This window comes from Dermacentor silvarum, chromosome 3 (assembly GCF_013339745.2).
Source record: "Dermacentor silvarum isolate Dsil-2018 chromosome 3, BIME_Dsil_1.4, whole genome shotgun sequence".
NCBI lineage: Eukaryota > Metazoa > Arthropoda > Arachnida > Ixodida > Ixodidae > Dermacentor > Dermacentor silvarum.
In genome coordinates this window covers 150,798,766-150,814,796 of record NC_051156.1, presented here as the reverse complement: position 1 = coordinate 150,814,796, position 16,031 = coordinate 150,798,766, and the positions used below count along the sequence as shown (strand labels likewise).

General features: G+C 45.1%; 1 protein-coding gene across 6 annotated transcripts in view; it reads left to right on the top strand.

The window, feature by feature from the left end:
• Positions 1 to 16,031, top strand: part of LOC119445916 (ATP-dependent translocase ABCB1) — a 164,557-nt gene that overhangs the window by 132,759 nt on the left and 15,767 nt on the right. For all 6 annotated transcript variants that reach the window (XM_037710218.2, XM_049663725.1, XM_037710217.2 and 3 more), the window contains exons 14-22: positions 1,163 to 1,333; positions 3,320 to 3,542; positions 4,314 to 4,432; positions 5,968 to 6,111; positions 8,533 to 8,634; positions 10,662 to 10,823; positions 11,727 to 11,930; positions 14,287 to 14,387; positions 15,419 to 15,559. In XM_037710218.2, the coding sequence (XP_037566146.1) occupies positions 1,163 to 1,333; positions 3,320 to 3,542; positions 4,314 to 4,432; positions 5,968 to 6,111; positions 8,533 to 8,634; positions 10,662 to 10,823; positions 11,727 to 11,930; positions 14,287 to 14,387; positions 15,419 to 15,559 (1,367 nt within the window). The remainder of the gene's footprint in view (positions 1 to 1,162; positions 1,334 to 3,319; positions 3,543 to 4,313; positions 4,433 to 5,967; positions 6,112 to 8,532; positions 8,635 to 10,661; positions 10,824 to 11,726; positions 11,931 to 14,286; positions 14,388 to 15,418; positions 15,560 to 16,031) is intronic.

The following is a 16,031-nucleotide window of genomic DNA, read 5'->3' as shown; positions in this document are numbered from 1 at the left end:
ATAGACCACTTAACGTAACCGTTTATAGTGCACAACTGGCTACAACGCAGCCGTTTCCGACTCCCGTTTACCCTCCCGTAGAACTCCATGTATACGCACACTGCTTACAGCGCAGCCGCGTGAGACGAAATTGCGCGAGAAAATCTCGCCGACAAGGGCGGTAGCGAGCACGAGGTGCGCCCACCGATGGGAGAGGAGATCAACGAATGCGATGCGGGTGAGGAGCATGAGACGTGGAGCACGAGTCCAAGGGCGATAAAGTCGTCACTGCGCGCCGTATGTGCGAGTGAAAGGACGCGCGCCTTCACGGACAGTGAACGCACGCACAGCGGAGAGCAAACGCGACTTCCGTTGTGCAAAAGGCCGTGGGGGTATGGGAGGGAGGGAGTGAGGGGGGGGCGACGCTGTGCTGTGGCGCCAAATGCGTATCTTGCAACCGAGCGCAAGGGTAACTGGCGACGAAATCTCCCCACGCGAAAGGAGCAAAGCGGGAAGGTAGCGCGGGAGGGAGGGAGTGGGGGGGGGCTCCTACTCTGCCAACAAATGCGTTCTTGTACTTTGCGCCTGTGCCGGCTGTCGGTGTTGTCGCGCGCACCGTATCTTGAAAGCGATCTCCACACGGCTCTGACCTTTGTATGCGCTGTGCTTACGCCGCTCAGTTTCCGTTGAAGCGATAGACCGCACGAACCTTCGCTTGCTGCGGCCGCCGCAGCAAGCAAAGAGACAAAAAGAAAAGCACAAAAGTAACAAAAGCGCCACCGCTTCAAACTCTTTGCGGCTACCGCGCTGTCCAGCGTCGCGTCCGCGCCTCCGCACCAAAAGAGAAAGGGAAAACGCGCGTAACTGTGCGCTGTTCTCTTTTGCGGCCGTCGGTGGAGCGGCGTTTATTCGTATCAACCGACGTGGGTCAAAAATCGATTCGTAACAACCGTTCTCTAGCACATTGCAATGTAATGGGGCTCGGCCGGGACCTCAGAAAAATTTGTATCATCCGGAAATTCGTATTAGCCGTGATCGTATCATCGAGATTCCACTGTATTTTTATATCATTACAAACTTGGCCAATTTGCTATTCCAATCTGCTTGCGCAGTGTTGCTTGCACAGGCAATAATAATTTAACAATGGTAAGTTAAGCATCTGGTTTATGTCTTTTTTGGTCAGGGTTACGAGACAGAGATAGGTGAGCAAGGCTGCCAGCTGAGCGAGGGGCAACGCCAGCGGTTGGCTATCGCTCGAGCAATGGTCAAGACTCCCCGGATACTGCTTCTGGACAATGCAACCGGTGCGCTGGATGCGGCCTCTGAAACCCATCTTCTGCGCGCCCTTGCGAAGGTGAGATAGAGAGAGCTCAAGCTTTATATGTTGCTCATCGGATTAATGAGCAGGCAGCCTCAGTCCAGGCCCCCTCTGTCGGCATATATATGATGCCGGAGGAGGCATACACTGCCTGGCACCACAGTGTATGCAGGGAGGAGGATCTTCTGTGGGACCTCGGAAAAGGTGGATGAGGGCTTGGGTGAGAAGGGTGTATACTTGTGTCTTGCAGGTGATAGTGCTTTTTTGACTTGGAAATTGGTTGTAGACAGCTCATGCACATCACCTTGCATTTCATGTGGGTGATCCTTGTAGTTAACGTTCAAGGAAGACATGCAGGAGTGATGTCTTAGATTCTAATTGCAGCTATGAGTACGGTCTTGTGAATGCCTCAGATTTGGTAGTGATTTTAGCTGCACAATGTTTTATTTGTCCAAGGGTTCCCGAGCTGCTTTTCAGAGGTGCTTGAGGGTTCAGTGAGTGAGCACTCAAGTCACTGTGTCAGCCCTTTCCTGTTTTCACATCTATTACACCATGTGCTTTCTGTCACAACATATGCCTGAGAACTAGCAGTCTTAGCCATAGCCTATTCAAAAGGTAAGTACTGAATTGGTTTGGAACTTGCAGCTGACTTGATTGGAGTGCCACCAAGTCACCTGTTGACTCTGTTTAAAGGAGTGTTACAGCATATACAGGGTGTCCCAGCTATCACGCAGCACGATGGAAAAAAATAGGAATGGCGTTACGCGAAGCAAACCTAGTCCGTATTGTTTCCAGTGAAATGGAGTAGCCGCCAGTAATTTTTTCGTTACTGAGATTTAATTATCTAATTGTAATTAATTATCTAACTTGAGAAGTAGTCCTAATTGTCAAAGCATCAATCATAAAATTGTAGAGCAACATGAAAAACTCCCGATACAGCTTTCTGTTGCTCACTACGTGCTACATAAACGTGTTTTTCCGAGTGTGAAAGAAGCTCGCAAATACACTCAGAATTGTCACGCGACTGGTCGCTCGGGGCACTTTGCGCGTATTCACACGCTTCTTTCACGCTTGGAAAACACTTTTATGTAGCACGTACTCAGCAAGAGAAAGCTGTATCGGGAGTTTTTCATGTTGCTCTACAATTTCTTGATTGACACTTTGACAATTAGGACAGTACTTATCGAGTTAGATAATTAATTACAATTAGCTAATTAAATCTCAGTAATGAAAAAATTACTGGCGGCTACTCCACTGCTCTGGAAACAATACGGACTAGATTCGCTTTGCGTAACGTCATTCCTCTTTTTTAAAATCGTGCTGCGTGATAGCTGGGACACCCTGTGTATTGAGCACGACGAGAATAAGGTGAGAGCAGGAGCCAATGTTTTGACAAGTAGACTTGTCTTCTTCAAGGCCTTGAAGAAGACAAGTCCACTTGTTAAAACGTTGGCTCCTGCTCTCACCGTGTTCTCGTGTTGCTCATCGTCTTGAATTTCCATCTCCCGCATTCCCCGTGTTTTCCCAGCGTATATATTGCCATTTAATAAGCCTCATATAAGCAATTGATCAAATGGGCGAAGGTTCTCTGTGGAAGAACATGCCTTTGTACCCTTGAGTGCATGCTCAGGCTGGGGGAAATGTATGTAAGGGTTTTTGAGAGCTGGTGCAGTTTCCCGGTAGTGATAGTTTGTGGATTTTCAATTTAATTGGAATATTGCAAGACACTAGTAGTATATACATCTCCGCTCAATCAGCTGCTGAGGTGCTGGTTCTAGGTCTATGAGAGGAAAAATTTATTTGCTGTCCTGACCTCTACTGTCACAATAGCTATCAGTGGCTGTTTGTTTATCTAGAGCAGCTCAGGGGCCCCATATAAGACTTTGAATGAGGGGAGTTACAGTCATAAAATTATTTTATGTATAATTGGAGAGCATAAGACTGACAAGTTGTCAAGTCATGCTTGGTCAGATTTATTTGGCAGCCTATAAGGCTACAGCTGACCTACACATTTGCTTGCAGGGCAGTCCTCGGCGCACAACGGTGGTGGTAACGCAGCGACTGTCGACCTTACGAGAGGCAGACATGGTGTATGTGATGGACGAAGGCCATGTTGTGGAGCAGGGCAAACATGAGGACCTGGTGGCAAAGAAAGGGTTCTACTTCCAGCTCATGCTCAGCCAGCTCACAGAAAATGAAGATGCTGAGGTGCCGGCACCTCCACCTGAGTCCTGTCCTCCTGCCTGTAAGCTTGTTTGCTTGGTTATGTATTCACCAGACTGCTAAGATCACTAGGCTGCACTGTAGCAGCTTCAAAAAGGGATAGTTGGTAATTCAACTTCTTGAAAAACGGTGCAAACATATGCGAGGAAGGCAAATGAGGTGCAGAGCATGGTGTATGCCTCGTGCCATTTTTTTTTTTTTTTTGCCTTTTATCAGACCTGCCTTCTGTTTGGAATGTTTTCCAGCTAGAGCATCTTGCTAGAGGTGTTACCCTACTTCACAAGCTTGTGAGTGCACTCATACTTACTATATCAGAGTGCGAAAAAGGTGTGATTGTTGTGATCAGTTTTAATTTTTTTTAAAGAATGCGCATTAATTTCAAAGAGGTTTAGTGTCTTGGTACCTAAAGCAGGCTGCCGTGCTTACTGCCTAACAGTGAACTGTCCACGTCCTATAACATTGCTTGCGCTACACTCTAGTTTGTAAGCTTGCCAGCATATATGCCCTTCATCCCTGAGTGCAGAACATTAATCCCACATTATTTTACCACACTGTTATTCTCTGTGATTAACTAGAATCGGTGTGCTTCATCAGTGAGCGCACATTACTTTCTTCATGTGCTTTTTGCCAGACTATAGTTTGTGTTTCTGCTGCATCACAGTTTGTGCATAAGTTTTCTAGCACTCATGAGCTAGAATTTGTGTGCTTCGCTGATTGAGCGCACATTGTTACTTCTTCCGCTTGCTTTTCCTCCTGTTGTATGTGCAGCCTGTTGATACCAAGTCTTTTCCAGCAAGACAGGACGAAGATGGCGAAGAAGAACGGCTGCGAAGGCGCAGGAAGGCACTGCTCTTGGAAAGCATCTCGCCATTTGATCGCGAGTGCAGTCGTCTCGCTGATGACTTCATCAAGGCAGGCTATTTGTTTCCTTTTATCTTCTTCTTCTTCCCTCTCTTTCATAAGAAACCAGAGATGTCTGATATCAGTGCTAGCCACAGCCTTATCTCCTCATGGAGAATAACACTGTGACATAATATTTAGCTGCCTGGCACCTGCGTGCGTTTGCTCATAAATTGCAATGTGACGGATCCCAGGTTTTGGTAATGACGAGGACTCTGAATATGCGGAAATACCTTCATCACACATAAACGGTTTTAGGCTCCTGAACAGCCAAATCATTGCATATTTTTATTAACTAACATGTAGCTGCTATACCATGCGTTTGGTGCAATATGGCCTGGGATACCACTGCACCAAAAAAAAATCTACTCTACTGTCTTCTACTACTACTCTCTCTCTTTTATATTTAAGGAGAGGCCACAACCAAACTGTCCTGCACATTTCTTTGAATTTTTATGCACACATGCTAGCCTCCATCGTCAGGACGCCTTCTGTCAGGACGCCTTCTGTCAGGACGCCTTCTGTCAGGACGCCTTCTGCCAGGACGCCTTCTGTCAGGACGCCTTCTGTCAGGACGCCTTCTGTCAGGACGCCTTCTGTCAGGACGCCTTCTGTCAGGATGCCTTCTGTCAGGAAGCTTGATCTTTTCAATTCGAACCATATTTTTTGGCTTAGGTCTCCTGATCACAATGGTCTTGTTCAATAATTGTGTGAGCACTAATAATTTTTCTTTGCAAACGTTATCTTGTGGCTCATGTTGCCTTGTTATAGCAAAAGGAGGTTAAAACTCATACTCAAGCAAAGGTATGCTTTTGTCAATGCTGCAGGTACCAGACATGCACATAAAAGCTACAGAAAAAGCTTCAGTGGTAATGAAGTTTCTGCTAAATTGTATGTAGAAAGCTCAGCAAAGACACAGCTGCCCATGACACATCTATGAATAGATATATCAGCTCGTCATAGATGATAAATCATTCAACAACACTCCCAATGGATGCATAGAATGCCTAATGGGACAATCACAAGGAGATAAATGATGACAGATAGCGGAAGCTCTAGAACAGTTGAAGGAATGAATCTCGAAAATAATGGAAGCGAAGCATGAGCAACACATGCATTGGGCGATGTTGCCAAATCTTTTCCCCTGTGAAAGTTTTGCGGTTAATTTTGAATAGCTATGGCAGTATCATTCTACAGCATGTCTTCACTTCATTTTCACTTTCGTTTTATGTGCTTGACAGCTACTGTTACACTTGTGCAGACGTCAACCTTCAGATCTGAAATGTTAGGCACATGAACAAATATGATAAATTACACAGAGATTAGGCTTTCGAGACTTTCCTGCATTTAATTGCCTTACTTATGCCACTTCAATACATATTGCAATAATTATGTCAGAGCATATTCTTTACTTTGTACTATTGTTAATTTCTAATGTCTTTTTTATCTTCTCCCTGGCTGCATTTCTTTCTTTCAAAATTTTTTTTATCTGATTGATAATTCTGAAAGTGGTAATTCTGATATCCCAGGTTTGTGTTTATTTGTAGGAAGATGTTGAACTTCCGTCTGCCCGCAAGATTTTGCAAAAAGCCCGGCCCGACTGCGGTTGGTTCTTCCTGGTTTCCCTGGCTTCTATTGTGGTTGGAGCATCCCTGCCTGTGTTTGCAGTATTCTACAGCGAAATATTCAATGTGAGTATGTACATGTCACTTCCTTGAAATGAAATATTCTGGAAGTTTCTCTTAACTTGGTAGATGTGTATTGCAAACTCAGTGCATTGCATTTTCCAAGATCAGGATGCTTTATCATTCTGATAAGCTTTATCACTCTGTTAACTTTGTTTTACGATAAATGTACTGACATCAGTATGAATGGTCAGATAACCAAAATGGAGCAGTGTGTATGCCCCTACAGACACCGAAAGATACATGCAAACTCAAGAATTATGCTAAAGCGCACGAGGCTAATACATTGTGTACTGACTGTAATCACGCTATCCCCCCCCCCCCCTCCTTCTTTTTCCAGCAGCAAAACGGGTAGTTTACTCATGTCCACAAACTTATCCATGCAAAGGGCTTCTTATATCGGGCGGTTTGTTACAGCCTTATGCATGCTTATGCAAAATGCTTTTCTGACTATCAAACAGTGTGTGGTATCAGCAGTGACATTAACAAAGTCGGTGTAGTACAGGGCTCATCGGCGTCTAGAAGTGACAACATTCCTGGCACAGAGCCAAGCACGCCATCTTTCCCATAACTAGTGCAAGATGCGCTGGTGTCTACGAGCGACGTCATTCTTAACACAGTGCCAAGTACATTAGCTTATCACTGTGTGGAAACACTGCCGACCGTTGACATGTCTTGTGCTAGTTTTGCGAAATATTGCAAAAATTAAAGTATCTTTCAAAAATGATCGTTCTGTCATGTAGCCCAAGTTTGTCGATCCATGTTGCTGTGTGCACATACACTTGCCCTTAGCGAAAACATGCCGTGGCCGTGATGTTCTAGCAATGCCTTTTAAGCTATTCCTTTTCACGCTTTTCACTCTTCGTTAGTGGTCTGAGCGATGCTGCGCATGCATTATCAACGGGATCAGCCAGCCATGAACAGTGGTTGATAAGAGGGGCATAGCATTGATCTGAAGGTGTCGCTACAAAATTGTGGCCTGTATCTTGACCATTGTTATGCTGTTGCTACAGATAGACGAACGTGCAGTCAATGCATGACCAAATTCTCATTGGCGAATACTAGATTGACTAGGCTTCGCTAGTTTTGGCGGAGGAAACTTTGTCGGTTTCATTGACGACTTTGTTCGGCAATGCTTGGTGAGATATCCAAGTTGAAAACTTCTGACCTCGAAATGCAAGACCAAACATAGACAGGCTGATGACACTAGCAGCGAACAGCGAAAGCAGATGACCACGTGCAGGGTACCCTGGGTAATGCTGAATCTGGTAGAGAACTTCTGCTGCCTCTCTCACGCTACGGGCTCCAGAAGCGTAGGTTGTGTTCCAGTTATGGATTTGGTGGCGTTGCACCAGAAAGAGGTACTCGCTGGCGAAGGCCATCGGCTGCTCCGATTCTGCCACTAGAATTCACCATTGCAACTGCTGTCAGCTGATGAAAACACGCAAAATCTCTCCTGCCCAATGTGTGCACCATGGAACAGACTTGTACAATCTGAAATTCTACATGCCATGGTGAGTCAGTGTCTATGGCATTCTGCAGCTTGGTAGGAGGTTGCGGGTTTGATTCCTGGCCACTGTGGCCTCATTTCAGTCGGAGCAGAAGGCAAGAATGTTCATGTATTTAAATTTAGGTGCGCATTTTAAGTACCCTCAGGCAGTCAAACGTAAACCAGAGCCCTTTCGTGAGAGTGCCTAGATGAAAGCAGCATTGTTTTGGGCCATTAAACCTTACAAATTAATCAATCAATTGACCAATCAATAAGTCAACTTATCTATCTGTACTTCTACCAGTTCCAATCCACAAAGCCTTTTGATTCCACATTGTACAGCCAGATCTTGGAAGAAAAAACGTATTTCACACATTTTGTGCTTTTCATAAACCTCTGCAATAACATGTACAGCCGTGCGCAGAAGTATACGAACCAGGGGTTGCGCGATAAAGCCGATTTTTCCCTCTGCCTATGAACTTGAAATTGAGGACTGCAGTCCAAACTTGGCATTGCAAACTTTTCAGTGTACCCGTTAATTTCAGTTTATGCTTATTAATTACGAAAAAATGCAGTTTTTTCGGTGACCCTGTGGTCCGTATACTTTTGCTCACAGGTGTACATCTATAGATACCTGTTAGATTTCATTGTGTATTTCCGAAACGAGGAATAAAAATCTTGTGCATTCGTTTTGTGCAGTGTACTGAGTCCAGATGAAGATAGAAGTGTAAATAGGATGTCACTATAAAAGGTTTCTGAATTGAGCAGGCGGGGAAATACTTTTTATATGCAGCTTTGAAAAAAACAAGATGAGAATGGGAATGGGATGTCAGCACTTGCACTGTCCCCACCTAGCCTCACTCTCAGCTTGCTTTGTTAACCATAGTACCTTTGCCAGAGTAGTGCTAACCTAGTAACTTTGTACTCTCGCATTGTAGACATTCACCCTGGTTGGGCAAGAGATGCAAGACGCTGCTTTCTTCTGGTCCATGATGTTCCTGGTCCTGGCAGCTGCTAGTGGTCTGGGGCACTTCTTCAGGGTAAGTCAGCATTTGTTGTTCTTAGCCACAATCATACAAAGTGACAGACGGTGATGCCAGACATCTATGAGCAGACTAGATGACTTACGAGCATTGGGCACAGGTGATGACGATGTGTGTAGTTCTGATGAACAGAATGGTGTCTTGTCTGATATTATGTAGTTAGTTTGCACAACGCTGTTTGATTATTTTTCTCAAAGTTATGGGAACTGAACTCATTTAGCTTAGTCGCACTTTCGGACCATGATTCCATGGTATCCTTCCGATGGCAGTTACAGAGGAATACAGTAAAAGCTCGATGATACGATCACGGCTAATACGAATTTCCAGATGATACGAATTTTTCTGTGGTCCCGGCCGAGCCCCATTACTTTGCAACGTGCTAGAGAACGGTTGTTACGAATCGATTTTCAGCCTGCGTCGGTTGATACGAATAAACGCCGCCCCGCCGACGGCCGCGAAAGAGAACAGCACGCAGTCACGCGCTTTCTCTCCTTCTCTTTTGGTGCGGAGGCGCGGCGCCGGACAGCGCGGACTCTGCGACTGGGCGCGAAGAGTTTGAAGCGGTGGCGCTTTTGTACTTTTCCTCCTTTTCTGCGAGCCGTCAGATGGAGTGGCTGCTGCGCTTCGGGCCGCGTTCTTCGTGTTTGCGCCATTTTGCCTAGTCGCAGCGAGCTATGTCTCGCAAGCGGAAAGCACTCTCCTTTAAAGAGAAATTAGACATTCTTCGAAAGGTCGATGAGGATCCCAAGAGGAAGCGGACGGAGTTGGCTAAGGAGCTAGGCCTCGCAACGTCAACACTGAGCACAATTGTTGCACAGCGAGACTATCATGAAAAACGTGCTTTCGTTCAACGTCAACGCGAAGCAAGCGAATTCGAACACGCTTATTTCGAACATACCGCGCACCGACAATGCTCTTAGCAGCGCGCCAAATCACGCGGCGGCGCCTCCAACCGGCATTGCTCCGACACCGCCATAGAGCAAAAGCTCAGGAGAGACCCCTCAATGCCGCGCGCGAAGGAACGGGGAAAAAAAAAAAAAAAAAGAACCCGCGGCGGAAATTTCCTTCTCTCTCAAATTGCAAGGTCGCCGTTTCTGCATCGCGCCGGAACAAGCGTGTACGTGCCGACTAGAGTGTTCTAGACAACCGTATTCTAGCACACACTAGTGCCGACGTCTCAGCCACGCAGATAAAATGGCAGTGAACCCTTCTCCTCTATTTTCTAGTCACATGTTGACCTTGCACACTGCGGCAGCAGCGCAGAGGGAAGCAGCGGCGGAGGCACAGTCGGGCCAACGAAACTGCCACGCCCACAAACGCTCGCTTCCCGATAACGGCAGAAAACGAAACTTCAGGGGGCGGCTAAAATAAGCTGGCGCCAGCACGGCGGCGGGCGCGCACGGACTCGAAGGTGAGAGAGCTACGAGGGAGTTGAGAGGGAGGGCGAGGGGAGCCACCGAAGCGGCGGAGTTGACGCGGCCAAATCCGCTTCCCTGCCGCCCTCCTCCCTCACCTTCGACGGTCTCCGCGCGCACCCGTGTGCCGGCGCCGCCCACTCGCTCCCTGAAGCTTTGCTCTCTGTCGTTGACCGTTAGCCGGCATGGGCAGTTTAGTGGCCCGCGCTTGCTATGCGCTTGCGCGCCGCGATATTTCACTACTCGCACCGTTCGTGCATCGTGCTATGGTGCACGAATACTTCAAAAATACGTCCTTTTAATTCGAACAAATTTTCGGGCCCCTTCGAGTTCGAATTATCGAGATTCGACAGTAGTTTTAATTGTGTTACGATGATACGAATTTCGGCTAATACGAATATTTTTCGTGACCCCGTGAGATTCGTATCATCGAGCTTTTACTGTAGACCTTTATAAGTTGTGAGCAATCCTCCTGGTTCATAATGACTTACAGGGTTGTGTTATACCAAGTTGTTCTCCCTCACTTATGGTGTTCATAGTGCAACAAACTTGATTGAACTGATCATAGTTACAAGAGTTGTTACTTGAACTGTGGTTTACTTTGTGCAGACGCTTGGTGTAGGCATTGCTGGTGAGAACCTGACATTCCGCCTGCGGGTTGCTGTGTTGGCCAACATACTGCGGCAACACATGGGCTGGTTTGATGAAGACTCCCATTCCTCGGCCAAACTGGCCTCTCGGCTAGCGAGTGACGTTCCTGTTGTTAAAACTGTGAGTGGAGCGGAATGTCTTGCTTATTATGAAAAAGAAATGCACCAGCATTTTCTTGTGATGGCTGTAACATTCTAGAACGCTTACACATCAAACAGCTGTCATAGGTTGTGTCTCCTTTTTGAAGTCTATAAAGCGTTTTGTATTTGTTTCATTTGCATTTTCAGTTAGTTCACTTTGATTTCATTCAGTACATTGAACATCCTGGCCATTATGATTTATGAAAGGAGGCAAATTCTAAATCACTAGGTAACACTAATAGGTGTAGTATTGTGCATAGAGAATCAAACTGCTAATTCAAGTAAAGAGTGCAACATATCTTGCTGTACAGTATAGTTTTCTTCAAGATCATCTTTTTTAAATTTGCGTGCTTTTTCTGTTGAGAAATCTGCCCTCCGCAACTCTCAGAAAAGAGAAAAAAATCCGTGCATATCAGCTGCGAAAACAATACAAGATCATTTTAGTGTCTTTAAAAACAATTCAGCACAATTTTTAGCGCAAAACCAGAACTCTGGAAGCAACCCTGTTTTGTATGTTCAGTCATCACCACTGTCACCATTTCTCCCTATTGAATAGCGATGGGGCTTCACTGCAGTGTGATTTGCAGTACAGTGAAGCCGCACTTGAAGAAACAAGTCACGCTAAACCAACATACACTTTTTACCTAAATTTCTTTAATTTTTTCTGCATGCACATGCAAGAATATAGTAATTTGTTACTGAACTCCAGCATTCAGATCTATCAGTATGCAGATCTGTCATTATGCAATAGTTGTCTGCACAATTTCTGATCATTGGTGTATTTATGGTTAATCGTACTCACAGTGTCGACGTTGGTCATCATTGTGTCCTTTATTTGCCTCCTTAGCGGAAGTGACACTGTTGGTACCTCGTGCATTTGCAGGCGGCAGGCTACCGCCTGGCAGTAATGTTCACAGCGCTCATAACGCTTGGAACGAGCTTGGCATTGGCCTTTGCCTTCGGCTGGAAACTGGCCCTGGCCCTGGTGGCCATTGTGCCCATCCTGGCCCTGGCCGGTGGCCTGCAGCTGCGGGTTGAAAAGGCCTCCCAACGTCGCGATGCACACCTCATGACTCATGCTATTCAGGTGAGTGAAGCATCCAGCTCACGCTTACACTCCTGTTGTAGAGATAAAGTATTAGTGCCCAAGTCATCTTCTGCTTTCACTGAGCTCAGCAGTCTGAATTTATGTAGTCAAGCCCAAATATTAAAAAAAAAACGAATAAAATGAATCATTCTCTATCTTGAACATGCGAAACTTACTGAGCGATGGTCATGTAAAATAACTCCCTCATAGTGAACTGAACATTGGATATATAGAACTCGGGGGTCCGCTGCAAGCACCATAAAGCCGCTTGCAAACCATGAATGCAGTGTTAAGGGAGGGCAGTACTTTATTTTCTTGTCACGCTTTTTTTTATTATTATTATTAGACTGGAGCACATCTACACAATCATTCCGTTTTTAGTGACACTGAAAAACAGGAAAAAAAGATGCAGGCAGAAAATGCTTCCTGCTTCATGTAGTGTTTTCAATAAAGGGATTCCTTTTTTGCTTCTTACTCGCACTTAAAATAAGAAATCTGTATATAATCAACGCACAACAAAAGTTCATTTAAGTTCATTGTAGAGGAGTTTAGGTATAGTAACTAATTACTTGATACATCGAGCTATTTTTAGCGCATAAGCCTGTTTGTTATAACCAGGTTCCACTGTAGTTGAGGAATTTCGCTGGCACATTTGAGAAAATTGAGCCTTTCTAAACATTATGTACTCACTGTATGCCCGCTTCACCCACTGTGATGAGGCCAAGACTTGTGTGTGCTTCTTTCTGGGTAGAAATGTATATTGCATATAGCATTGGGTATTGTGGAGGTCTCGTATCTCACAGGAGTACCAACCACCACGAGTTCGGGCTTAGCGAGCTACTGGGCCGTGTCAGCCATTGCCTATCGTAATCTAGTGCGCCGATGTGTGTGCGCTCAAGTCGCAAAAGGGGGCACCGACCGCTATGCACCCAAGAAAACACAGTATTGCCCTAAGTTAGTAGAAACGTTTATTTGTCTCTGGCGACACCCAACAGGGCACACACGCTCGGTCCCCGGCCGGCACAGGAATCAAAGGGTTCCCTGGCCAAGAGCAAAAAATACAGAAAGGGGCACCGCTATCATGTCACCGCAACACGCCACTAGGAAAAGTCGCCGTGGCTACGCTGCTTGCTCTTGCAATAAATGGGCCCACTTGTGTGAGCTCAGGCAATCTCCGTCGGCTTGGGCATCTGGGGCGCGATCTTGTACGCGTTCCAAAATGGAACGGAGGCGGTCCGTTCCATCGAGCCGCACACGATTGGTCAATTTGAACCGTGAGCCGCACACGATTGGTCAATTTGAACCGTGACGATAAAATTGACCAATCGTGTGCGGCTCGATGGAACGGACCGCCTCCGTTCCATTTTGGAACGCGTACAAGATCGCGCCCCTGATAAGTGCGGCTTGGTGTAGTAGGGCTGGTAGGAACACGCATGAACATTAGGCACCGCTGTTTTGCTTAGCATCTGGAAAAGGAGCAACACCAGGTATGTACGTGCTAAGCCCACTCGCGCTCACTCTGTCGATCACGATTAGTCGCACCGCTGCCGCCAGCGTGAGCACTACCGCCGCAAACAGGTCTGTTACCAAGGCTACTCCGACAATCATTGTAAGTTGAAAGGGAGAGGTGTAGGGACGACAGAACAGGTGAATGCCCGCACAAAAGTGCCGGAATGTACCTCCAACTCGATAGTATATACTGTAAAGAACTTAATTTTCATGAGGATGGAATAGACATTATCTTTATGAACTGTCGCCTTTTTTTGCAAAAATTTGTTATAGTGAACAGTTTCCATGTCGAAGTGCAGTTCTCACTTCTCTGTGTTGGGAAACTCACTGCCTGGAAACTAGACTTGACTGAAAGCCCTTTATATCAAGCACACAGAATACAAGTTGTTTGTAAGACATTGAAAATGACTTTTGTCAGACAAATCAAATTTTGCAAAGCAAAAATAAAATGTTGCAGGTGAGCTGATGTGTAAAAAGCAGCATTTTCTTAGGCATAAGGTTTTCTTAAGGCAAAGCTGCAACAGGCTTTCTGTTTGCCCACATAAGCCTTTCATTTTGCCACATTTGCTTTTAGGCAATGTCACCAATTTCATGAAATATTTAAGTGAAGGCTCTCTTAAGTCTGTTTTTCTGTTATGCACAAACAGCATGCATGAGAAAATTGCAGGGCACACAGCCCACTGTAGTGCCTGGCAGCATATCTTTAACTAGGCACAGCACATACAATAAGCTTTGGCATTTTTTCACACTTCTACACATGTTTTGTATATAATATGCACTTTTGTGACATCCAAACAAGTATGTGTCATTATTTTCACTTATCAGCGGCCATTTTTCTTTTCTACAGGTGACCACAGAGAGCATAGAGAATATTAGGGCTGTTCAAGAGTTAAACCTGGAACCCACCTTTTTTGGCCTGTTCGTCAGCCACCTACTGGTGCCACTTATGTGAGTTTAGTGTTGTAAAAGGTTCATTTCTCTTTTAGCAGTATGCAGTCTAAGTCTTGTCTTACATATTGGGCTTGTGTAATACAAATATTGCTTGTTTGTTATTTGTCATCATTATCATTGTCATCAGTCTCTTCACCCTGTGTGTCTGCAGGGTGAAGAGAGGCACCTCTCAATGATCTCCAGTTACCCCTGTGCTGACCTGCATATCCTAATCCTAGACCTGCATATTTCCTAATCATAGTTGCGCAATTCTTGTGAACAGTTCACTTTTCTTTCTTGTAAAACAAGGCTTGAGAGGCAAAATTTACCACCAAGCCAGAATGTCCCGCGAGCAGGAGAAATTGAGAAGAACGTGTATTTCGCTTCTTTTTTTGCTCGGCCATATGTGCAACGACGGCATGGTTTGTTTTCTGACACTCAGTTATGGCGGTTGTGGTGTGTTGTGGTAGTTATGGCAGTGATAGCAGTTATGACGTTCACTTAAGGGTCTCTTCATGCACATTGTTTTTGTTCTAATTGCTATGTAGGTACAAAATGGCACAGCGACGTTCGCTGTGCATTAGCATTACATGAGAAATGTATCAGGCACAGTACAACACATAAGGATACATTTACAGCTTATTTGTTAATTAGTTGCATTGCATGCCAGTTACATTGGAACAAGCAGCTAGGAATAAAAAAGTCCCAAGGACTTACACAGCCAGCAGATACATACATAATCATGCCTTGATTGTATAAGTCATGCTGCTCAGGTAACAGAGGAACACTGACACATAAACATGAAACATACGTAATCACATGTTTATGTGCCAGTGTTCTTTCGTATGTCACCTTAACAGTGCAACTTATACAATAAATACATATCGTATCAACTAGTTCCTGTCGAAGCACACTTTTAAGAGTACACAGTCAAACTTGTTTTATTATGGACATAGTAACTGTGACTGGTTTCATTTATGCTCAAGCACGTACATTATACCTCGTTGAGGCGATGTCATGCCTACAGTGACTGTTGCTTTTGTCTGCAGAGAATCGAAAAAGCGGAGCATCCTGTTTGCACTCTCCTTCGCCTTCTCGCAAGGTGTAATGTTCCTAGTGTATGGCTGTGCCTTTCGTCTCGGTGCCTTCCTGGTTACGAGGGGGGAGATGGAAGCCACCAATGTTTACAGGTGGGTGATTCAGCTTGTTTAGTTTTTTTTTCTGGGGATAAAGCATAACCTGTGCAGTGGCATTGAGGCTTCACTTTTTTATGACTAACAAGGAAAACCAAAACTTGAGCAACTGTATTTTAGGTGGATCATAATCCAATATTGTCAATTATTGCAATTGAGAAATGTTTGTTAAGGAACTTATGCAAGAGCATACCCGAAGTAGATTGAACTTGTATGTTGTACTGATAGCCATAATTATAAGCCACTTGTCTTTCATCCATGATTTTCTTTCTTGTGTCATCTGCATTTTGTGTCCTAGGTAAACAGTAAGCGCATCTCGTTTGCCTTCAATTTCAGAAGTGGTTCAGGAAGTGGCTTGCTTCATTCACAATTATCTTTACCAACACAGTATAAAGTGCCTATATTAAATGCCATTTCTTTCTAACACATTCAGGCATCATCCTGGCATGAGTTTGCAACATTGCCTACA